We start from the raw sequence: 24,039 nt of genomic DNA, 5'->3' as shown, positions 1-24,039 counted from the left end.
ATTCTGGCCTGGGTCACAGAGTAAGAACCTGTTTCTAAAACAATAATAATAATTTTGAAAAATGAAGCTTTTGTAGGTATATGTGTTAGTTTCTTTTTAGATCTAGACTCTTTCTATCCCTACATCAATACCACATTGCTTTACTTAATAAACTTTAAAATAAGCGCACACACACACCCCCACACCCTCAACTGTCTTTTTTTTTTTTTTTTGAGATGGAGTCTTACTGTGTTGCCCAGGCTGGAGAGCACTGGTGCAATCTTGGCTCACTGCAAGCTCCGCCTCCTGGGTTCAAGTGATTCTTCTGTCTCAGCCTCCCAAATAGGTGGGACTACAGGCGCCCGTCACCATGCCCAGCTAATTTTTGTATTTTTAGTAGAGACGGGGTTTCACCATGTCAACTGTCTCCTTTTTTTCAGAAGTTTCTTGGCTAATTTTTTTGCCTTTTGCTTTTTTCTACAAAATTAGTAATTTGTTGTCAAGTTCCTAGAATATCCTGATAGAATATTGATTGGAGTTATCTCAAATACATATTATTAGTAAGGGCAACTAACTTCTTTATGACTTTAAATTTTACTATTCATGAATGTGTTATATCTGTCATTCGTTTAAGCTTTTTTTTTTTTTTTTCTGACAGAATCTCATTTCTTTGCCCAGGCTGGAGTGCAGTGACACAATCCCTACTCACTGCAACCTCTGTCTCCTGGGTTCAAGTGATTCTCCTGCCTCAGCCTCTCGGGTGATTACAGGCGGGTGCCAGCACACCCGGCTAATTTTTGTACTTTTAGTAGAGATGGAGTTTTGCCATGTTGGCCAGGTTGGTCTCGAACTCCTGACCTCAAGTGATCCATCAGCCTCAGCCTCCCAAAGTGCTGGCATTACAGCCGTGAGCCACAGGCTATCTTTAATATATGTTTCCAAATACAATTTTATAATTTTGGGTTGTGCATATCTCTCATCTCTCTCAGTCTTTTTATTTTTTTGAGATGGAGTCTCTCTCTGTCACCCAGGCTGGAGTGCAGTGGTACAATCTCGGCTCACTGCAACCTCTGCCTCTCAGGTTCAAGCGATTCTCCTGCCTTGGCATCCTAAGTAGCTGGGATTACAGGTGTACACCACCACACCCGGCTAATTTTTGTATTTTTAGTAGAGACGGGGTTTCACCATATTGGTCAGGCTGGTCTCAAACTCCTGACCTCGTGATCTGCCCGCCTCGGCCTCCCAAAGTGCTGGGATTACAGGCGTGAGCCACTGAGCCCGACCAGGTTGTGCACATATTTTGTTGCTTATTACTAGGTGCATCAGTTTCATTTCAAAAATTATATAATTTAACTTTTCATTGTTGGTTAGAGAAATGCAATTGAGTTTTGCATGTTGATTTTATACCTAGCCATGTTGCTAAATATTTTCTAATCAATTCTAATAATTTGCAGATTATTTTGTCTTCTTTTTTTTTTTTTTTTTTTGAGGTGGAGTCTTGCTTCTTCGCCCAGGCTGGTGTGCAATGGTGCAATCTCGGCTCACTGCAACCTCTGCCTCCCTCCCAGGTTCAAGCAATTCTCCTGCCTCTGCCTCCCAAGTAGTTGGGATTACAGGTACGTGCTAGCATGCCCAGCTAATTTTTTTATTTTTAGTCGTGACGGGGTTTCACCATGTTGGCCAGACTGGTCTCAAACTGCTGACCTCAAGTGATCCACCCACCTTGACCTCCCAAAGTGCTGGGATTACTAGCATGAGCCACTGCACCCGGCCTATTTTGGCATTTTCCATGTAAGTCATCATATCATTTGTGAAAAATGACAGCTTAGTTTCCTTCTTTATAATCTTTATGTCTTTTATATGTGTTTTTCTTGTCTCGATGCAGTCCTTCAAATACAGTGTTGATCAGACTCAGAGATATTCGGCATCTTTGTATTCCTGATTTTAGAGAATCTAATGAGATCTTGCCTTCTTTTCAAGGATCTGTATTTGTTTTAACAAAAAGCCTTCATCTGTAGATTATTTTCTTTATGATTTCTATGGTGATTCACTTGTTTCTTTTTACTTTTGAAAATTCTTTTACTTTTTAAAGTTGCATGGTCCTAGGTCCCCATTGTACTTTTATGGTTGTTCTGGGTTATCCTACATTGCGGATTCTTTGTACCACACAGTTTTCAAGGTACCCCGAGTGGACCACCCTCTTGCTGTTCCCTACCCCCGTCAGAAGGAAACGGGGTACAGTAGGTCAGGCTCTCCCTAAGCCAACTTGTCTCCTCATACTCTACCTGTATGTTGTAACAAACCAGGCAATGAACACACATGTGGTCCTTTCCTGAAGGGCCAGACCCTCTCATAAAAGTGTAACAAAGTGGGGAGAAGAAGGACTAAAGCGTTGTCTCCGTACTGACCAATATGGTAGCCCTTGGCCACATGTGGCAATTGAGCACCTGAAATATGGCTAATGTAACTGAGAAATGGAATTTTAATTTTTATTTATTTTTAATTAATTTTATGTTTAAAAATATATACATTTAAATATTCAGCTCAGTTATTGGAAAATATATTAAAATGCTTGAAATAAGTTGCATACCTGCATCTACATTTTTAGGCTGAGCCTGGTGGCTCAGGCCTGTAATCTCAGCTTTGAGAGGCTGAGGCAAGAGGATCATTTGAGGCCAGGAATGCAAGACCAGTCTGTCCAACATAGAAAGACCTTATCTCTGAAATTAATGAATGAATGAATAAATAAATCTACTTTTTCAATTGTAAATTTTATGCAATCTAAACCAGATCAACGATGTCCCATGAAAACTTAGCAAGATGTACTATAAATGCAAAATAAAGATTGCATTCTAAAGACAGTACAAAAAAAGAGAATGTAAAATGCCTCATTTTTGTATTGATTACATGTTGAAATGATAATATTTTGAATATTCTGGGTAAAATAAAATATGTTGTTAAAATTAATTTCACCAGGCTGGGCAACATGGCAAAAACCCATCTCTACAAAAAATACAAAAATTGGCCAGGCATGGTGGCATGTGCCTGCAGTCCCAGCTACTTAGGAAGCTGAGGTGGGAGGATCACTTGAGCCTGGGGGGTGGAGGTTGCAGTGAGCTGAGATCGTGCCATTGGACCCCAGCCTGGGCAACAGAACACGACCCTATCTCAAAAAAGAAACAAAAAAAAATTAATTTCACCTTTTTTTTAAACTTTTACAAATTGTCACTACTAAAAAATTTTAAATTATATGTGTGGCTGGCTTATATAAAATTTTATTTTGGCTGGCACATGTAATCTCAGCACTTTGGAAGGCCAAGGCAGGAGGATCATTTGAGCTCAAGAGTTCAAGATCAGTCTGGATAACATAGTGAGACTCTGTCTTTCCAAAAAAGTTTAAAATATAGCCAGACATGGTGGCCTTTGGTCTCTCAGCTATTCCAGAGGCTGATGTAGGAGGATCACTTGAGCCAGGGAGGTTGAGGCTGCAGTGAGCCATGAAAGCGCCACTGCACTCTAGCTTGAGTGGTAAAGCAAGACCCTGTCTTAAAAAAATTAAGTTTTCTCCAGAAATTTTCTTTAAAATTTATTAACCTATTTCCCAACCAAAAACAATTTTAAAATTTACATTTATGCCTATTGGGCAGTGCTGGTATAGCTAATCTAGATGCTTCTCTCTCCCACACACGTCCTCCCTATGGCTTCGTCACCTTTGATTTGCTCTCTATTGATTCCCCTCTCCAAGCCTTTCAGTTTGAAAACCCACCTTCTCTTGGAAAACAGCATCCCTTTCCTCAGGGGGAGGATTCTCCCCTGGTTTCTTCCCCACATTCTATAATGTCTAGGATTCCACCCAGGTGAGCACAGATGTTCTTCTCTGTTCAGCATCACAGGTTGGGGGAAAGGGCTCTAGCTATGTGAGTAGGAGTTTGGGGGTCCTTGTTCAGGTTCCCCGTTGGAGGAAGCCAAAGGCAGGATGGGTCTCTTACAACAGCACCTATAAAGAAAAACACAGGACAAAGACAATATTAATTTTCCTTGAAGACCACTCAGCCTAATCAAATATAAAAAAAAAAATTCAATATTTCTCCTATTAGCACATTCTGTCCGTATGATTCACTAGGATCTCTTTCATGATGCTGAGAAACATTTGGGTCTTTCCTGAATCACCACCCTATCCCAACTGAGACCTGGCAGCTTTATATAAAAAACTCAATACATAGGGTTTTTTTGTTTGTTTGTTTTTTGACAGAGTCTCACTCTGTCACCCAGGCTAGAGTGCAGTGGCACAATCTTCGCTCACTGTGCAACTTCTGCCTCCCAGGCTCAAGCGAGTCTCCTGCCTCAGCCTCCCAAATAGCTAAGATTACAGGTGTGCACCACCATGCCCAGCTAATTTTTTTTGTATTTTTAATAGAGATGGGGTTTCACCATGTTGGTCAGACTGGTCTTGAACTCCTGGTATCAAGTAAAGACTCAGCACACAGGTTAAATGTTAAAGTCACTCAGGAGATACATATAGTAGTCACTGTGTCCATGGGGGATTGGTTCCAGGACACCCCTTGGATACCAAAATCCATGGAATGGCATAGTATTTATATATAACCTACACACATTCTATCGTATACTTTAGTTTTTTTGGTCAGATCATCATCAGCATTAGTTTCTTATAGGAGCACTAACCCTACTGCACATGGAAGGGATCTAGGTTGCTTATTCTTTATCAGACTCTAATGCCTGATGATCTGTCACTGTTTCCCATCACCCCCAGATGGGACTGTCTTGTTGCAGGAAAACAAGCTCAGGGCTCCCACTGATTCTACATTATGCTGAGTTGTATAATTATTTCATTATACATTACAATGTAATAATAATAGAAATCAAGTATTCAATAAACGTAATGCACTTGAATCATCCCAAAACCATTTGCCCAACCCAGTCTGTGGAAAAATTGCTTTTTACAAAACAGGTCCCTGGTGCCAAAGAGGTTGGGAACTGTTTCTCTAAATAATCTCAGGTTATGTATGAAACCTAATACAATGTAAATACTTGTTATACTGTATTGTTTAGGGAATAATGACAAGGACAAAAGTCTGTACATGTTCACTATGGACACAACCATCCATTTTTCCCCTAATATTTTCAATCCAAGCATGGTTGAACTCACAGATACAGAGGGCCAACTGTATTTTATTTCATGGCAGCTCAGTATGTACTAATATGGACAACTTCTAAGATATATTGTCTGTATTAGTCCGTTCTCACACTGCTATGAAGAAATACCTGAAACCGTATCATTGTTTGACTGTGTCTCCACCGAAATCTCATCCTGAATTGTAGCTCCCATAATTCCCACATGTCATGGGAAGGACCCAGTGGGAGGTAATTGAATCATGGGGCCAGGTCTTTTCCATGCTCTTCTCCTGAAAGTGAATAACTCTCATGAGAACTGATGGTTTTATAAAGGGCAATTCCCCTACACACCCTCTCTTGCCTGCCACTATGTAAGATGTGACTTTGTTCTTCCTTCACCTTCTGCCATGATTGTGAGGTCTCCCCAGCCATGTGGAACTGTGAGTCAATTAACCTCTTTCCTTTATAAATTACCCAGACTTACGTATGTCTTTATTAGCAGTGTTAGAACAGACTAATACAGTAAATTGGTACTGGGTAGTAGGGCACTTCTGTAAAGATACTTGAAAATGTGGAAGTGCGGCCGGGCGCGGTGGCTCAAGCCTGTAATCCCAGCACTTTGGGAGGCCGAGACGGGCAGATCACGAGGTCAGGAGATCGAGACCATCCTGGCTGACACGGTGAAACCCCGTCTCTACTAAAAAATACAAAAAAAAACTTAGCCGGGCGAGGTGGCGGGCGCCTGTAGTCCCAGCTACTCGGGAGGCTGAGGCAGGAGAATGGCGTAAACCCAGGAGGTGGAGCTTGCAGTGAGCTGAGATCTGGCCACTGCACTCCAGCCTGGGCGACAGAGCGAGACTCCGTCTCAAAAAAAAAAAAAAAAAAAAAGAAAATGTGGAAGTGACTTTGGAACTAGGTAACAGGCAGAGGTTGGAACAGTTTGGAGGGCTCAGAAGAAGACAGGAAAGTGTGGGAAAGTTTGGAACTTCCTAGAAACCTGGAGAGTCCAGAAGACAGGAAGATGTGGGAAAGTTTGAAACTTCCTAGAGACTCGTTCAATGGCTTTGACCAAAATGCTGATAGTGATATGGACAATAAAGTCCAGGCTGAGGTGGTCTCAGATGGAGATGAGGAACTTTCTGGGAACTGGAGTAAAGATCACTCTTGCTGTGCAAAGAGACTGGCGACATTATGCCCTACCCTAGAGTCTGTGGAACTTTGAACTTGAGAGAGATGATTTAGGGCATCTTGTGGAAGAAGTTTCTAAGCAGCAAAGAGTTCAAGAGGTGACCTGGGTGCTGTTAAAGCATTCAGTTTTATATTTTCACAAATATATGATTTAGAATTGGAACTTATACTTAAAAAAGAAGCAGAGGAGAAATTCAAGCCAGCTGGAGAAGTTTGCATAAGTAATGAGGAACCAAAAGTTAATCAACAAGACAATGGGGAAAATGTCTCCAGGGCATGTCAGAGACCTTCACGGGTGGCCCCTCCCATCACAGGCCAGGAAGCTGAGGAGATAAAAATGGTTTCATGGGCTGGGCCCAGAGCCCCCCTGCTGTGGGCAGCCTGAGGACTTGGTGTCCTGAGTTCCAGCCTCTCCAGCTGTGACTAAAAGGGGCCAAGGTACAGGTTAGCCCATTGCTTCAGAGGGTGGAAGCCCCAAGCCTCCGCAGCTTCCATGTGGTATTGAGCCTGCAGGTACACAGAGATCAATAATTGAGGTTTGGGAACCTCTACCTAGATTTCAGAGGATATGTGGAAATACCTGAATGTCCAGGCAGAAGTTTGCTGCAGGAGTGGGACCCTCATGGAGAACCTCTACTAGGGCAGTGCAGAAGGAAAATATGGGATTGGAGCTCCCACACAGACTCCCCACTGGGGCACTGCCTAGTGGAGGTGTGAGAAGAGGGCCACCATCCTCCAGACTCCAGAATCATAGATCCACCAACAGCTTGCACCATGTGTCTGGCAAAGCCACAGACACTCAACACCAGCCTGTGAAAACAGCCGGGAGGGGCAGTACCCTGCAAAGTCACAGGTGAAGAGCTATCCAAGGTAATGGGTGCACCTCTCTTGCATCAGCATGTCCTGGATGTGAGACATGAAGTCGAAGGAGATCATTTTGCAGCTTTAAAATTTGACTGCTCCACTGGATTTTGTACTTGCATGGGGCCTGTAGTCCCTTCGTTTTGTCCAATTTCTCCCATTTGGAATGGATGTATTTATCCAATGCTTGTACCCGCATTGTATCTAGGAACTAACTAACTTGCTTTTGATTTTACAGGTTCATAGGTGGAAGGAACTTGCCTTGTCTCAGATGAGACTTTGGACTGTGGACTTTTTGAGTTAATGCTGAAATGAGTTAAGACTTTGGGGGACTGTTGGGAAGGCATGATTGGTTTTGAAATGTGAGAACATGAGATGTGGGAGGGGCCAAGAGTGGTTTGGCTGTGTCCCCACCCAAATCTCATCTTGAATTGTAGCTCCCATAATTCCCATGTGTCATGGGAGGGACCCTGTGTGAGGTAATTGAATCATGGGGGCAGGTCTTTTTCATGCTCTTCTCATGATAGTGAATAAGTCTCATGAGATCTGATATTTGTTTTTTGTTTTTTTGAGATGGAGTCTCTCTCTGTTGCCAGGCTGGAGTGCAGTGGCACGATCTTGGCTCACTGCAACCTCTGCTTCCCAGGTTCAAGCGATTCTCCTGTCTCAGCCTCCTGAGTAGCTAGGACTAGAGGTGCGCACCACCACGCCCAGCTACTTTTTGTTTTGTTTTGTTTTGTTTTGTTTTGTTTAGTAGAGACATGGTTTCACCATGTTAGCTAGGATGGTATCGATTATTTGACCTTGTGTCCGCCCGCCTCGGCCTCCCAAAGTGCTGGGATTGCAGGTGTGAGCCACCATGTACAGCCTGATCTGATGGTTTTATAAAGGGAAGTTCTCCTACACACCCTGTCTTGCCTGCTGCCATGTAAGACATGACTTTGATCTTCCTTCACCTTCCACCACAATCGTGAGGCCTCCCCAGCCATGAGGAAGTGTGAGTCCATTAAACCTCTTTCCTTTATAAATTACCCAGTCTTGGGTATGTCTTTATTAGCAGTGTGAGAACAGACTAATACAATGGGTAATTTATAAAGAAGAGAGGTTTAATTGACTCACAGTTCCACATTGTGGGGAAGGCCTCAGGAAACTTACAATCATGGCAGAAGGCAAAAGAGAAGCAGGCACCTTCTTCACAGGGTGGCAGGATGGAGTGAGTGCAAGCAGGAGAAATGCCAGACGCTTATAAAACCATGAGATCTTGTGAAAACTCACTCACTATCACGAGAACAGCATGGGGAAAACTGCTTCCATGATCCAATTTCTTCCACCTTGTCCCACCCTTCACACATGGGGGTTATGGGGATTACAATTCAAGGTGAGATTTGGGTGGTGACACAGAGCCAAACCATATCATTATCCAATGGGGATAAAAGCAAAATTCAGAACAATGTGTATAGGAAGCTGCAATTTGCATTTAAAATGCTTGTGTTCAGAGCCTAATTCTGAAACAGCACATAAAAAACTGGCATCAAGAGTTGATTTGGGTAGGAATCTTGGGTATGGAATAAGTGAGAAATGCACTTGTTTCTAAAAAATATGTGCACACATATTTGCAATGGCTAAAAGGTGTGTTAAGTAAAATTGACGGGACTCCATTGATTTGGACTGAGCTCCTGCACTAGACTCCAACAGACCAAATGGAAATGGAGTTACTCAACTAAAGTTCCATGTCACCAAACCAAAGTTAAATTGTTTATCTGATTTTCTGAGAAATCAGAAGAGAGATGATAGCCAAATCCCCACATAGGCCAGTTTTTAACCAGGATGATAAGGAAATCCCTTCTGCTTTAACCCTTATAAGGAAAATAACCTGAAGTAGCCTGGTGTTAACCAATCTGATTTTTAAAAAGTTATGCTGGCCAGGTATGGTGGCTTATGCCTGCAATCCCAGTACTTTGAGAGGCTGAGATGGGAAGATCACTTGAGCCCAGGAGTTTGAGAGTAGCCTGAGCAACATGGCAAAACCTTGTCTCTACAAAAAATACAAAATTAGCCAGGCATGGTGTTATGTGCCTATAGTCCTAGCTATTCAGGAGGCTGAGGTGGGAGGACTGATTGAGCCCAGGAGGTTGAGACTGCAGTGAGTGGTGATTACACCACTGCACTCCAGCCTGGGTGACAGAGCGAGACCCTATCTCAATATAAATAAATAAATACAGATAAAAATTAGGCTGTTTCCTTGTTTCTACTTAAGTTACTTTATGAAATTCAACTGTCCTGCCATGCCTAATGGTATTCCTGTCTAAATCTTTAGTTGGGTTGCTGCTAAATTCTTGAATTACTAATGAAAGCCAATGAGATCTTTAAATCCAATTTGTTGAAGTTTTATCTTTTGACTGGCAGAAATAACCCAAATGTCCATTGATGAAAGAATAGATAAAATAAAATATAGCATATCCATATAATGGAATATATTTTGGCCATGCTACAACATGGATGAACCTTGAAGACATTATGCTAAGTGAAATAAGCCAGACACAAAAGGACACATATTACATGGTTCCACTTGTATGAGGTATCTAGAATAATCAAATTCATAGAGACAGAAAGTAGGATAGTGACTACCAGGGGCTGGGGTAGGTGGAGAATGGTGAGCTAGTGTTTAATGGGCACAGAGGGTTTTGTTTGCTTACTTGTTTGTTTTGGGTACGGAAAGCTGAAAAAGTTCTGGAGATGGATAGTGGTGATGATTGCACAACAATGTGAATGTTCTGAGTGCCTCTGAACTTAAACATGGTTAAAATGGTAAATTTCATGTTATGTATGCTTTACCACAATTAAAAATATGTATATGCAGTATCTTTTAAAGTCTTTATATTTACTTTTATATTCATTTTTCTTTAATTGAAGGAGATGGAAGACATTTCTACTAAAATTATAGATGCATTTATTATTTGACCAAGATGTATCCTACAGATATGCCTGCTCACATATGGAATGTCATTATGTTCAAAGTGATTCACTGCAACATTGTAATACTAAAAGACTGGAAATAAAGTATGTAACTAGAAGAAACTGGTTAATAAATTATGTGTATCCATGCAATAGAGTACTAAGCAACTGAAAAACAAATGAGGAAGATCTCTAATTTATTGATTTAGAAAGATTTTCAGGATAGATTAAGTGAAGAGAACTTATGCCAAGTGTATCTAGCATGCTACATTTGGCATAAGAAATGGGAGAAGTAAGACTATATATTCATATGAGCTTATGTTTGCACAAAACACTGAAAAGATAAACAAGAAGACACTAATAACAAGCATTACCTGTAGCAGGCAAGGGGGATGGAGTCGATGGGAACCAGGGTTGAAGGGAGGTTTCTCTGTTTATATTCTAAAATAGTGTTCTGATTTTTGAACTATGTAAACGTAGTATCTAATCAAAATAACAGTTATAAATATTTAGAAGGTGAAATAGGGAAAAGGGGGGAGTAATAAAGGGAATACTCAATTCATCCCTTCTACTGCTTACTGCTCCCCACATCAGCTTTATGAATGTTTTAGTTGGTTTCAAATCTGAGATTAACTGAAATAAATATAACATTACAATAGTTATATTTCCGGCTCTTCACATGGATTAACTTAATTCTTCTAACAACATAATGAGATAGGTACCATCATTAACATTCTCACTTTAACAAATAAGAAAACAGAGGCACAGAGAGGGTAAATAACTAACTCTAGCTCTCACACAGCTAGTAAATTGCTGTTAGAATTTGAGCCCAGGCGGGTGTGGTGGCTCATGTCTGTAATCCAGCACTTTGGGAGGCCGAATTGGTTGGATCGCTTGAGCCCAGGGGTTCGAGACCAGCCTGGGCAACATTGTGAAACTCCGTCTTTCCAAAAAAAAAAAAAGAAAGAAAAAAAGAAAAAAGAAAACTAAAAGGGCATGGTGGCGCGCGCCTGTAGACCCAGCTACTAGGGAGGCTGAGAGGTGGGAGGATCGCCTGAGCCTGAGAAGTCAAGGCTGCAATGAGCCATGATTGTGCGTGCCACCGCACTCCTGTCTAGGCAACAGAGGGAGACCTGTCTTAGAAAAAAAAGAATTTGAACCTATGTCTGAAATTTTAAAATGCCATTATGTAAATTTGTATTTTACATTCCCATCATAAGCGCATGAGAATGCCTGTATCCCCATATGACAGGTGACACTGAGGAGCAGCAAAACTTAATTTTCTCCCCCAGGCTAATGGAGGAGATACTGTTTATCGCTATTGTTTTAATTAGCAGTTTAACACTTGGAATTGAGTCCTCCAGACCCTCTGCGCTTTCTCCCCTCCGCCGAGAGGGGGCGCTCGCTACGACACGCCGATTTCTTATGGTCCTAATCGGCTTCCCAGGCACAGTGCGCGTGCGCTTAGCCTGTCCCAGGTGTCCAGCTTTGTGCCTGATTGATGTAATCCCGGCTGCGGTCGGCGCGCAGTTTTCAGTCAGGGCGGGACTGCGGGAAAAGAGCGTTCACTGGATACAGAACACCTCTGGGCCTCCAGGCCGAAGGGTTCTGGGCGGTCCTGGAAGGGTCTGGCGGCGAGTCGGGCAGCCCACGAGGGCGGGGAGGGCGGGGCCGGCCCCGCAGGGTCTTGGGCGTCGGTCGTCTGTGGGGCCGGAGCTGGGCGTGGAGCCCCTGACAGTGCAGGTACGGAGGCGCGACCCTGCCAACCGTCTGCTCCGCCGGCCCCCTACGTATTCGTGAGGTTGCCGGCGGTGGGCTGGGGATTTGGTGCTGGCGTAGGGCAAGACACTGAGCCCGGTGTGCGGGGCGGGGACTGGCAGGGATGGGCTGGATCAGGGGTGGGCGCTTGCCGGGGTCTGGGGGCTCCGCCTGAGCGTTTGCCCCGAGGCCCGTCTGACCCACCTCAGCTCTTCAGCCTAGCAGGGTTCTCTTGGGATCAGAGTGACTGCGCCTTAGAGTTCCTCCAGAACTGCAAGGGTCTCCCTTCCGTTCCTGCGAGCGTCCGAGGCGCCCCTGAATCCATACTGAGCTACAGGTTTCCTGTGGGCACATGGTTGAGAAATTCGTGTCAAACGGGGAGAAAAATCTTAAAGGACTCATAGCATGGGAGTCTGGATATGGTTTGTGTGTGTGATCCTACTGCTGGGGTCCGCCTTAGCTGGCAAGATGATCCTTGAAGTCATCTTGCGCATCCCTTATCTTTAGACAGAACCACAGCTAAATCACACAGATAAGGATCTCTGCTGTTTTTAGAGGCAGGGATTTGAAAAGTTACCCTCATTTATTGCAATGAGGAGAGCAGCAAACCCATATTGATCACTGGCTACTCGGGTATACTTAAGGTACTGAGAGGCGAAAAGCTAGGAGGTAGAGATTGACATCCTTTACTTAACGTACTGCCAAAGCCTAAGCTATGAGATGTTAAAAGAGATAACGATAACTATTTTAAAAAGGCATTTTGTTTTCAAAAGCTGTTGGAAAATTCGTGGTTAAACTTTACTACAGAATATTGCAGAGCCTTTAATATGCTAATAATATTTACCATGAATCTGCAACTGGGGGTATGGTATGCAGAATTTCCCAAATTTTACTAGGGTATACTGTTATTCTTGGGTGATTCCCCTGGTTAACATGTGGAACCGTTTGGGAATTGGAGTTCCAGAAATAGAAATTCAAGGTTTAGAAGGGGCAGTATGGGTGAGTGCGTTTTGAGTTTTAATGGTGTGCACGTGTAATGGGATCTCGTTACAGTACAGGTTATGATTGGTTCTGCATTTCTAACAAGTTCCCAGGTGAGGCTAATGCTGCTGGCCCATGGAACACAATCTGAGTAGCAAAAGTGTAGATCACTGGATTGAAAGTTAGAGACCATGTTTTCCAGAACAGAGTGTGCTGCCTTGAGAGATTCACTTTGTCTGTCCAGGCCTGTAAGATAGGAGTCTGGACTACAAGATCTCAAATATTTCTTTCAGATTTAAAATTCTGTGAGTCTAGTCTAGTTATCCCTGTAGTGTTGAGTTCTATTTAAAATATTCTTGCCAATTTGGTAAATTTTGCAGTTTGGCTTGAACATTTAAAATAATGGGGAATTGTCTACAAATAAGGCATCCCATTTTGTTCTTGGAATAGCTCAAGAAAGAAGTTCTTCATGTTCCTGAAATACATCTCTGCAACTTCCATGCTGTTGGTCCTAGATTATCTCTTAATCAAACAGAAAAAAAGTGTCACCTGTCCTTCCTAAAAAGTTGACTCCAAGTATTAGATGACAGCTGTGTCTACTATGATTTTTCTAAGTGGAATTGTGCTTAATTCTTCCATTATGTTTAAGAAATCCCTTTCTTAAATTTGTCTTTGTTATGTGTGGAGTGTAGTGGGGCTTTGGCTGGACTTTGAAGGATGGGTGTGGCTTGCAGGACTAGAAAAGTATCTTAAGCAGCTGACAGTGGTGCAGAGATGGGATTGCATCTGTTGAATCCAGGATTGTTTGATTATAGCAAGAAATGAGATTATCAATGAGAGATGTCGGGCAGATGGGTGTAGGGACAAAGCAGTGTTTTAGCAGATGTATTTGCTTTACTGTGATGTATAAGGTGGTTGGAACTAGGGAAGGAGGGGGAGAGAGGGAGCTGGATAGGCTTCGCATAGCAATGTTAGAGAATTTAGGTTGATAATAATAATGCCTTGTATTTATGTATAACACTTTACAGAACTTTTCACAGGCATGATCTCATTTGATCTAATATTCCTACGAGGTAGGCAGAGCAGCTGTTATGCTGTTTTGTAGATGATGCACCAAAGAGGGTAAATGATTTGCCTTGATTTTCAAAGCTATTACATGGCAGACTGAAGTAATGATAGTGATAGTGGAGGAGAAAGGAAAGATGCAGGAGGCAGTACTAAGGACGAATTGATAAGTGGGGCCTGACTGACCATGAGGGTACGAAGGAGAAGAAATTGTTAGGGAAGAGTCAAAGTAGTTGGGTGAATCATAATGCCATTGACAACTGCCACTCTAGGTTTTACTCTGCCAGCTCTATCATTGCTAGCAGCTGCTTGGAGTTACAGGTTGAGAGGGATTCTAGATGATTCCCAGGTTGCTTGGCCTGTCTACAGCTACTAGGTGATACTGGGGGCACTTGGACTATCCGTCCCATACCAAGTAAAATAGGAACTTGTTCCTCAGTGTCCCCTGAAGAGGTAAGAGCTGAAATATTGCCGGATTCATATCTATATTAAGGTCCTTGTCATCCTGGAGTCTCTGACTTTGGCTTTGTATCATTTCGCTTTTGAGATTCAGGCTGATATTAGTTGAATGTGGTCAAGGGACAGGTTAGCTGTTTAGTCTGGCCTCCCCAAGGGCTTCACTACAGCAGAGCATGGGCCCTTGCTGCCCCCAAATCCTCCCTAATGCTGTTTCCCAGGGGATCTGCACCTCACCTAGAGCCGTCTCTGTTATTCTTTTACCCTGGAAGTATACGAGATTGAGATTTAGTGTCACTACCAAATTCCATAGAATCTAGGGCTGTTCCTGCACTTTTAGTTTCTTAGGCTCCTATCTGGAGTGGAAAGAGCCATGTTTACTGAGGGTTGGGGGAGAGATGTGTGTGTGCATGTGTATGTGCACTTGAGTATTGATTTCCCCAATGGTGGTGGGCTTCAGGGATGGATCTGCTCTCCGGGAAAGCTGTCAGACAATTTATATCCTGAGTGTGATGTTGGTACAGGTGTCTATTCAACATTGAATGCCTTCTCTGTGCAAAGCCCTATGTTGAGTGCTTAGATACTGAGATGGATACAATCCTCTGTCCTGGAGGAATTCATAGTAGAATAAGAGACGATATTTTAAATAGAATGTGGTATTGAAATAGAGATATGTCCCAAGTGCTCTGTGAGGGCAGAGGAGGGAATGATTAGCTTTACATGGAGAAGCCAGAAGAGTCTTTAGGAAAGAGGTAAGAATTGGGCTGAGCCTTGAAGGATGAGGAGGAAGAATGGTCCTGGTGATATTTGTAACATTTGCAGATGCATAAAGGGAAAGGCAGATAGATGCAAGTGGCTGGAATAAAAGAGAACTTTGGTGATTGATGCGACCGGATTCATAATGAAGCCACGTTGTTGTATTTTGTTTTGTTGTTTAGAGATGGAGTATCGCTATGCTGCCCAGGCTGGAGTACAGTGGCTATTCACAAGCAAGATCATCAGGCACTACAGCCTGGAATTCCTGGCCTCAAGTGATCCCCCTCAGCCTCCTGAGTATAGGTGGGTCTGCAGGCCGCTGTGCCAGTTTGAGAGTTTGAGGCCAGTTTTTTGTTTTTTTTGTTTTTGAGATAGAGTCTCACTCTGTCACCTGGACTGGAGTGTGGTGGTGTGATTTTGGCTCACTGCAACCTCCTGAGTATCTTGGACTATAGCTACTACACCTGGGACTACTCAGCCTCCTGAGTAACTGGAACTATAGGCATGCACCACCATGCCCAGCTAATTTTTGTATTTTTGGTAGAAACAGGGCTTCACCATGTTGGCCAGGCTGGTCTCAAACTCCTGGCCTCAAGTGATCTTCCCGCCTTGGCCTCTGAAAGTGCTAGGATTACAGGTGTAGCCACTGTGCTTGGTCAAGGCCAGGTTGTTAATGGCCTGTAGTGCAGTGCTAAAAATATTTCATTTTGTGGGCAGAGAAACCACCGGAGGCTTTTAGGCAGGAAGATGACGTGATTGTATTTTGGGAAGCTAAATGTGGAAATAGACTGAAGGGGAAGAACCTGGTTCAGGGACATCGGGAGACTCTTGTAATATCATGGGCATGGTTTAGGGCTGATCTAAGGATTAGGTCAGTGGGGACAGAGAGGGCAGGATGAATCTGAGAGAGACTGGAGAAACAGAATTAACCAGACATAATGACTAAATTGGTTGTTGAGAACAAGAGAGAGAGTTTTTGCAAATGACTCAGTTTTCTATTTTGAGTGAATGGTAGTGCCAATAGCAAAGAGGGAATATAGAGGAGGAGCCTTTTTTTTTTTTTTTTTTTTTTAAAGTGAGGGAGATACCAAGTGTGTTTTGGGTCGTATTGAACTTGAGGGCTCTGTGGCAGTTAGCAGACAGGGTGAGATATGAGTCTGAAGTTCAGAAGAATTTCTGTCTAGGGGCAGTAAGTATGAGTGGTAGTTGAAGTTGTAGGAATGGATGAGCTCTCCCAGCCACGCTTATAGAAGGCTGAAAATAATGACAGAGGAGATGAGTATGATTGACATGCTAGGGTAAGAGAGAGTGTTGTCCAGGAAGCTAGGAAAGGAGAAAATTCCTGAAAAGGATTGACAATCTCAGTTGCTACAGGGAGGTCAAGTTAGGATGAGCTTGGGAAATGCACCTTGAGGTTGTATAGAACATTGTGGTCACCAGGGCTCATTTAAATTGTGAGCAGCTTCAGTGAGTGGTAGGGATGGAGCCAGATAGCAATGGATCGAGAAGTAGATGGGAAGTGAAGATAGAGAATGTGTACTCACTTTGAGTAGTTCAGCAGAGAAAGGAAGAATACAGAATGGTGGCAGCTTGTGGAGGAGGTAGCAGGGACTAGTTTTTCCTAGAATGGAAGAATCTTTTTTTTTTTTTTTTGAGACGGAGTCTCGCTCTGTCGCCCAGGCTGGAGTGCAGTGGCCAGATCTCAGCTCACTGCAAGCTCCACCTCCTGGGTTTATGCCATTCTCCTGCCTCAGCCTCCCGAGTAGCTGGGACTACAGGCGCCCGCCACCTCGCCCGGCTAAGTTTTTGTATTTTTTAGTAGAGACGGGGTTTCACCGTGTCAGCCAGGATGGTCTCGATCTCCTGACCTCGTGATCCGCCCGTCTCGGCCTCCCAAAGTGCTGGGATTACAGGCTTGAGCCACCGCGCCCGGCCGGAAGAATCTTGTGTATGGCTTTTCTGATGCCATGTAAGATCCAGTAGAGAGGGTGCAATGAAGACACAAGAGAAAGGACGATTGCTAAATCAGGTCCTCAGAGGAGAGGGAAAAGAGTGGGCCCTGAAAAGAAGGGGATACCATTTTCTTTAAAGAGGAATGTTGGAAGAAAGGAAGGAATTTAGGAAGAAAGAGATAATAACATATGCATGTAGATGTATCTAAATTTGCAAAGAACTTCTTACCTAATAGGGCCAATTTTCTTTTTCAGCAAGGTTATCTGCTGAGAGGTGGGGATGCTGGTGTTGGCTTGGGTGGGAGTAAGGATTGAAAATGGTAAAAATGGTGAAGGAAGCTTGAAACAACTGTTAAGAGGAAAGAGGAAGACAGTGGAATTGAAATAAGCTCCAGGAGTGTTGAGTACCCTCTGAACTGAAATCCTACGCTATAAGCCTCCCCTTCATCTTTCTCATAATAATAATGGCTGACATTTATTGAGTGCTTTATATGAGGCACTATTCTAAGTGCTTTTCAGGCATTCTCATGTGATATTTACAACAATCCTGTTAGAAAGTTACTGTTATTATCCCTTTCTTCCAGAAGAGGAAATTGAGGCATGGAGGATTAGTAGCACTTGTATTTGATGAATCTCTTACCTCTGCAGAAATGAATTCCTTCTCCTGAGGCATCAGAGAAGGCAGAAATTTAATCCCAACTCCATTTCTGGACCTTGAGAACCTAGAGTCTACGGTTGCTAAGGAGGGAATCTTACCATGCCAGTTTGTGGGCATGCTGGTGGCATGGAGGGGGCAGGACAGTGGGATCAGTGTTACTGTCAGCTTTTGACAACTACATAGGGAAACTTGGATATTCTTGAGTGATTTTCCAGCATCCTGACTAGAAAGACAAGTGACCGATAGTGATTTGTCAGGAATTGTGGGCTGAGATTGTGTCACCTGAGAGGTGAATAAGAAGAGAGACCTTGTCCCTGTTCCTATTGCCTAGAAAAGGATAATTTTTTCTTGGCAGAGAGACTAGGCAGATCTAAAACCTTATATAATAACATAATGATTATTAACTCACCTTATATGTTTTCTCAGTTTGTGTGACAGATACCGTTTGTAGATAAGCTGTATACCTGACTTGAGTGAAAGGAGAGAGTGATGGGATGGCGTGGATGGAAGAGAAACAGACTTACCTTTTCCTGCTGCAGCCACTGAAGCATCATCTCTGTGTCCTTCCTTTTGAGGTTGCCATGGATACGCCTTTGCATGGTGGTTTGAGGAGATTGATTTCCATTATGATCAGATGATGACGTGGGTTTAAAAAGAGAAAGGATGGAATGCTCTGCTTTTGGGGAGTGGCCGGCGAGCTGCCCAAAAGGCAGAGCCCAGTACAGCCGATGGGGCTGTGGCTTTGTTGGCTGCTTTGGCTTTTGCTGAAGTTGTGAAATGGTGCATCTCTCTCTTTAGAGCGCAGGCTCAGGGTTCCCTGTCTACAGGGTCCTAGTGCCAGGAACTTGCTGGTTGATTCAGGGGGAGGAATCAGCAGGAACTTCAAACAGGCTAAGTCGGACTTCTCATACCACTGAGAGCATTGCAGTTCTTGAGTACAGGACTGAGTGCCTCTTGCCTTCCTGCAGAAGTTCCTATATTGAAGATAAGTGAAGCATATAGTGTAGCTTTTCTTCTTGACTCTTAAGAGGTCAAGAGGCCCTTGGAGGTGGGCCTGGAAGTCACTGGATATTTCTGGGGGAAGGGGACATTTTGAGATGGAGTAGAGCTGCATTCAGAGTGGGAGTGGGTTTGTAGACATTTTTTAGAGTAATGAGGAGCTGGAGAAGGGAAGGAAGTCCATTGAGTATGTAGGCCCTATCTATGAAATCTGTAAGGCAGATACTGAGTAGGACCTAGGAACAAAAAGCTCTGTACACATTGTCTTCTGGGGTCCTATGAATATCTGGAATCCAGCTTTCCAAGCTTCCAGTCTCCCAGCCTCCATTTACCACTCAATAAGCAGACCTTTTCCTTTCTGACTCCTGAAGGACTTAGGTCCACACTTATCTCTTCCTTACTAGTGCTTTCAGAGATGTATAGTTTTGCCTTGCTATCAGACTGCCTGGGTTTCAGACAAGCTCCTCTAGGAGTGGGAAAGCAGGGAAAGCAGACAGTTGGGTTAGCCCAGGATCAAGGTTTGATAAGGTGAGACAAGAGGAGATCAAGGTATCAAAGAATGCTGGGGTGCCAGTAAAAACAAGGTAGAAATGGTTCAGACAGGGGAGAAATGGTAGAGATGGAAAAGAGTCTTTTTCCTCTTCACTTTCTCCTTTTTAATTCTCCAAAATCTTGTTTTCCTATAATTTCCTGAAATTTCTCTAAGACTATTGGCAGTTTATTTACTAGACACAGATATTTTTCCCTCCTCTCTTCCCATTTTTCTAGCTATTTTAGTGGTACTTAATATCATTGGAGAGGAAAATGGATTAGAAATCCAAGAGGTGTCTGTCTCCTCCCTGGCTGGGGTAACATTAACCCAGGATTGTCCCATGGGATATGGGCCTGGGCCCGCTAATGCTGTGGAAGGAGCACCTGCCTGTAGAGATATTCAGATGTGTCCCTCTGCCATTTTTTGGCTATGAGACTTGGGCAAGTCATTTGACTTCTGAGACACAGTTCTATCATCTGTGGAATGGAGAGAATGGAATCTGTTTTGGCTACCATCACAGGTTCGTTTTTGAAGGAGATAGTGAAGTACATGTATTCGTGTATACAATTAAGTTTTCCCCAGAGAAGGCCCTAAGAATGGGACGCATTTTCTCTCTCCTAACATGTTGTTTCCCCTCCCATTTCTTCAATTCTATTAATATTTCAATTATTACATTTCTCATGCTTGAAAACTTCCTGAGTTTATTCATTTACTTATTCATGCATTCATTTACCCATCCGTTTATCCTTGCAGCATTTGAGTTCCTACTGTGTGCAAGTCATCATGGATAGTCCCTTAGAATAATGAATGAAGATGTTATCTGCCATTTGCTGAGCACACAGACATTGTGCTAAATGCTTTATTTAAATCTTATTTAATCTTCAAAATGTCCCTGTGAGGTAACATTATTTCTTCCTTTTTGCAGTTGAGGTAACCAGGGCTCAGGAAGTTAAATATCTTGCTCAGAGGAGAACCAAAGGTGTATTCAGGTCTGTCTCCAGAGCCTGTGTAGGCCTGCTGCCTCTTTCCTCATGTTTGATCTATTACAGGGCCTTCTCAGGGCTTTTTTGGTACTGTCTCTGAATTGACCTCTTTCTTCTCACTCTCCTGATCCTGGTTCAGGCCTTCCTTACCCTGTGTTCACTATTGCAGCAGCCTCCTTGCTGTTATTCCTGTCTTTGCCAGGTTGCTCCTGCCTGCACTCCATCCTGCAGGTGTCATCAGTTTGATCTTCCTAAAATAGTTTTCACTATGCTGTCTCCTGCTCAGGAACAGGACTGCCTTCCTGTGATTATTGGATCAAGTCCATCTATGTTTGCCTGATGTTAAACTTCTTGCCTACCCACAGTTACCTCCCAGTACATTGCAATGTTAAGATGTTTATTTATTCAATAAATATTTGACCATGAGCTATATACTGGCTATTGGATCATAAAGAGGAAAAGGTGGGGGCTATGCTTCAAAAGCCTTATAGTTTGATAGAATAACTCATCTAGAATTCGTTACTTCAGCTAAGCCAGTATTCTTTACTATTCCCTGGTCAAGCCAAGTTATTTCTGCCTCTATTCATACTGTGTTCACAACTTACAGGGCTTTCTAGGCCTTTCCACATACTTTCTAAAATCCCCATAATTCAAGGCATGCTTAGGTACCCCCTTTCTTTCTAATTTACCTCTCTCTATAATTTCTTACGATATTTATTGTGTAGCTGTATATACCATTTAGTATCATGTCAGGTAATTCTTTGCACTTCTATAATTTCTGTACTTTTTACAAGGCACTTTTTTTTTTTTTTTTTGAGTCTCAGTCTATCACCTTGGCTGGAGTGCAGTGGTGCGATCTTGGCTCACTGCAACCTTCACCTCCCGGCTTCAAGCGATTCTCATGCTTAAAGTCTCTCAAGTAGCTGGGATTATAGGCATGCGCCACCACACCCAGCCCATTTTTGTATTTTTAGTAGAGATGGGGTTTTGCCATGTCAGCCAGGCTGGTCTTGAACTCCTGGTCTCAAGTGAGCCACCTGCCTCAGCCTCCCAAAGTGTTGGGATTACAGGCATGAGCCACCACGCCTGGCCTACAAGGTTCTTGTATATGCTTTAGCTTTTTTGAACCTCATAATACTGACGTAGATATGGCAGATATTATTTCCATTTCATAGGAAAATAAACAGATTCCAAGAAGTTGGGGGACTGTTGATACCTATGTGGTTAGTGAGTTGTGAGGCTATTTTTAGATCTGAGCGCTTTTGAATTTTTGAAGGCAGTGTGGCCTACAGGAAGAGCAGTGCGTTGGAAGCCTAGAGATGTTTGTGGTAATGGTGAGGGGTAGTAGAAAGCACAGAGGGCTCTGGGTCAGGTTGTTTCCAGTTTTGGCTCTACTCCTCACAGCCTGTGTAACTTCAGGGAAGTTGCTCAGTTCTCAAAGCCTCAGTTGCCTTGTCAGCATCATGCCTGGCCAACCCCTCAGTGGGGTTATTTGAATGTCCATATATGATGACATTGTTCTTAGCTAACTTTTATTTAGCACTTACTAAATACCAGGCGGTGTTCTGGATGCTTTGTATGGATTATCTCAGCTAATCCTCACGATACCTCTCTGAAATATGTTCTTTGTTACTTCCCCATGGCAGATGAGGAAACTGAGGCATAGAGATGTTAAGTAACTAGACCAAGTTTATGTAGCTACCAAGTGGTAAAGCCAGGAAAGTAGCTTGAGTCTAGAACCAGTACTCAACCATGGTTCTATAAAATGTCTTTTTTTTTAAGGTAGACTGTGAAGTGCCCCGAACATGTGAGGTCCAGGCTGCAAGGACGTGCCTGGCCTTGCCCACCTGTGTAATGGTGAATAGGGAAAGGAGGGGGAAACATGAAGATTTTGCAAGGAGGAGAGAGATGATTTCCTAGGGGGTCTGGCCAGGACTGAAGATACGGAATTGTGTTTTGGGGCTATATTTCTGAATGTTGGCTATCATTGTACTGTTGGGCTACCTGGCCTATCTTAGGAGGGTAGAGTGGGGTGAAGTCACTGTTCTGCCAGTGAAGTAAGCCCAGTACAGAAAAGACAGGCGTCCCTAGGCCCAAGGGAACTAGATCCATACTATACTCAGTGGAGCCATAGGTCAGACCCCAGGCCAACCTTGTTGACTGTGTAGGGGCAGAAACCCTGGTCTTTTGGTTCCTAGCCCATGATAGATGGGCCAGTGAATGAAAGCAGTATGGTTACATAGTCCCCTGGAGACCTCTCATTAGAATGCATAATCTTACTAAATTAAACAATTTTAATTGTAAAAGTAATACATGGTTATTGAAGAATTTTTGTGAAATACAGAATTGTAGAAAATAAACCATTTCATCGGGTCTGAGATGCTAGGAGGCAAGGCCAAGATGGCTGAGGTGGACTGGGCCTTGTGCTACAAGAAGAAGGGCTCTCTGCTTTTGACTACTGCCTTTAGTAATGCAGTTGAGTCTGATATTCTTGGGTTTTACAACCTGGCCCCTTATAACAACCATAAAGGGTGAAGAGTGACTGTGGCAACCTTTGCCAGCCTTGTGGGAGGGGGCTGGGGTACTTGGCTTGCTTTGCTATGTGTGTGAAGTTGCCTCCATTACTGCCCTTCCCTTGCTGCCTATTGGGCAGGTCCTGCCTCCTCTGGCTCAGTTTGAGATTGAAATCCAGGCCCTAATCACATGAATTTGGACCCTGAGTCCAGAGTTTAGAGAGGGGAGGGAGAGAGAAGAGCACCAGAAAGGTGGATGAGAGACCCTTATTTTGGCTGTGTGGAGGCCCTAGGCAGCTGATCACTTTGAAGTGTCACTTGATGCTTATGGGCCTGCTAAGGCCTTACATCCTGGGGGACAGGGGAACAGTGATGGTGAGTGGGTACAGACTAGGAGGACCTGTCAAGACTGTTCCCAGCCCTAGGACAGTATACTCAAGAGGTGAGTGCTGAGGGTCTGTGGCGTAGGCCCAGCCCTTAGTCCCTGGCCCAGGTGAAGCAGGGGGGCACTAGGACCCAGAGGCTAGCACGGTTCCTGACAAGTCTAGAGCAGCACTAGCGCAGAGTGAGACTCATCAGCTGGCAAGCAGGATTCTGTGTCTCTGGGTTCAGGAATCCTCAGGCAGCAGAGGGGACTTGCTCCTCAGCCCCCATCACGGCCCCCACCCCTACCCGTGTAGGCCACCGAGTGAGGCCCATGGACTGGGGAGGGCTGTGTCTGACGACTCCTGTGTCCCTCTATGAGGGCCCAGCGCCCTGACCCTCCTGCCTAGGTTTCTACCTTTTCTCTCTGTCTTTGGCCAGCTGGGGGAGGGGGTAGAGGCCGGGTGAGCAACATGGCACAGAGCAAGAGGCATGTGTACAGCCGGGTAAGTGGCCCTAATCTGGGATGGCCCTGGAGGGCTGCTGGGGAAGGCCTGGGTGCCTGTGGACATCATTGGTGTGGGGGCTGGGGAGATAGGCTGGAACTCAGCTGGGGGCACTCAGACTGTGTTTTCTAAGGAGCCCTCGAAGCCCTGGTGGTGTAAGGCTGGACAGGCTTCCCTTTACAGAGTTGATACCTAAATGGGGACTAGCAAGGCCTGACCTCTGACTCTAATTGGCCCTCATACCAGGGGCTCCTGAGGGGGTCCAGATTATCCTGGGGGCTCAGAATGGGGATGATGTGTCAGAGAGGTCTTATAGTAAAGCCTTTCTTAAGAGCTGCTTTGTTATTTGTTACTTGCTTTCTTTCTCTTCTGAGACTGAATCTGTAGCTACTGTTGTGGCC

At 43.9% G+C, this 24,039-nt stretch overlaps 1 protein-coding gene across 12 annotated transcripts in view; it reads left to right on the top strand.

Annotated features, from left to right (window-relative positions):
* Positions 1 to 11,571: 11,571 nt before the first annotated feature.
* The window catches only part of DCTN1 (dynactin subunit 1), a 30,953-nt gene continuing 18,485 nt past the window's right edge, over positions 11,572 to 24,039 (top strand). For 5 of the 12 annotated variants that reach the window (XM_009184458.4, XM_009184457.4, XM_009184456.4 and 2 more), the window contains exon 1: positions 11,572 to 11,859. Coding sequence is in view for 7 of the 12 variants with exons in the window: in XM_009184461.4 (XP_009182725.1) it covers positions 23,606 to 23,638 (33 nt within the window). In the remaining 5 variants the exon portion in view is untranslated. Of the gene's footprint in view, positions 11,860 to 23,287; positions 23,639 to 24,039 lie in introns of those variants that run through there. The other 7 variants (XM_031655284.1, XM_031655283.1, XM_031655282.1 and 4 more) reach the window with 2 other exon arrangements.

Source organism: Papio anubis, chromosome 14 (assembly GCF_008728515.1).
Source record: "Papio anubis isolate 15944 chromosome 14, Panubis1.0, whole genome shotgun sequence".
Taxonomy (NCBI): Eukaryota; Metazoa; Chordata; class Mammalia; order Primates; family Cercopithecidae; genus Papio; species Papio anubis.
Note: the sequence above shows the minus strand (reverse complement) of the source record. Positions and strands in the feature narration are given on the sequence as shown.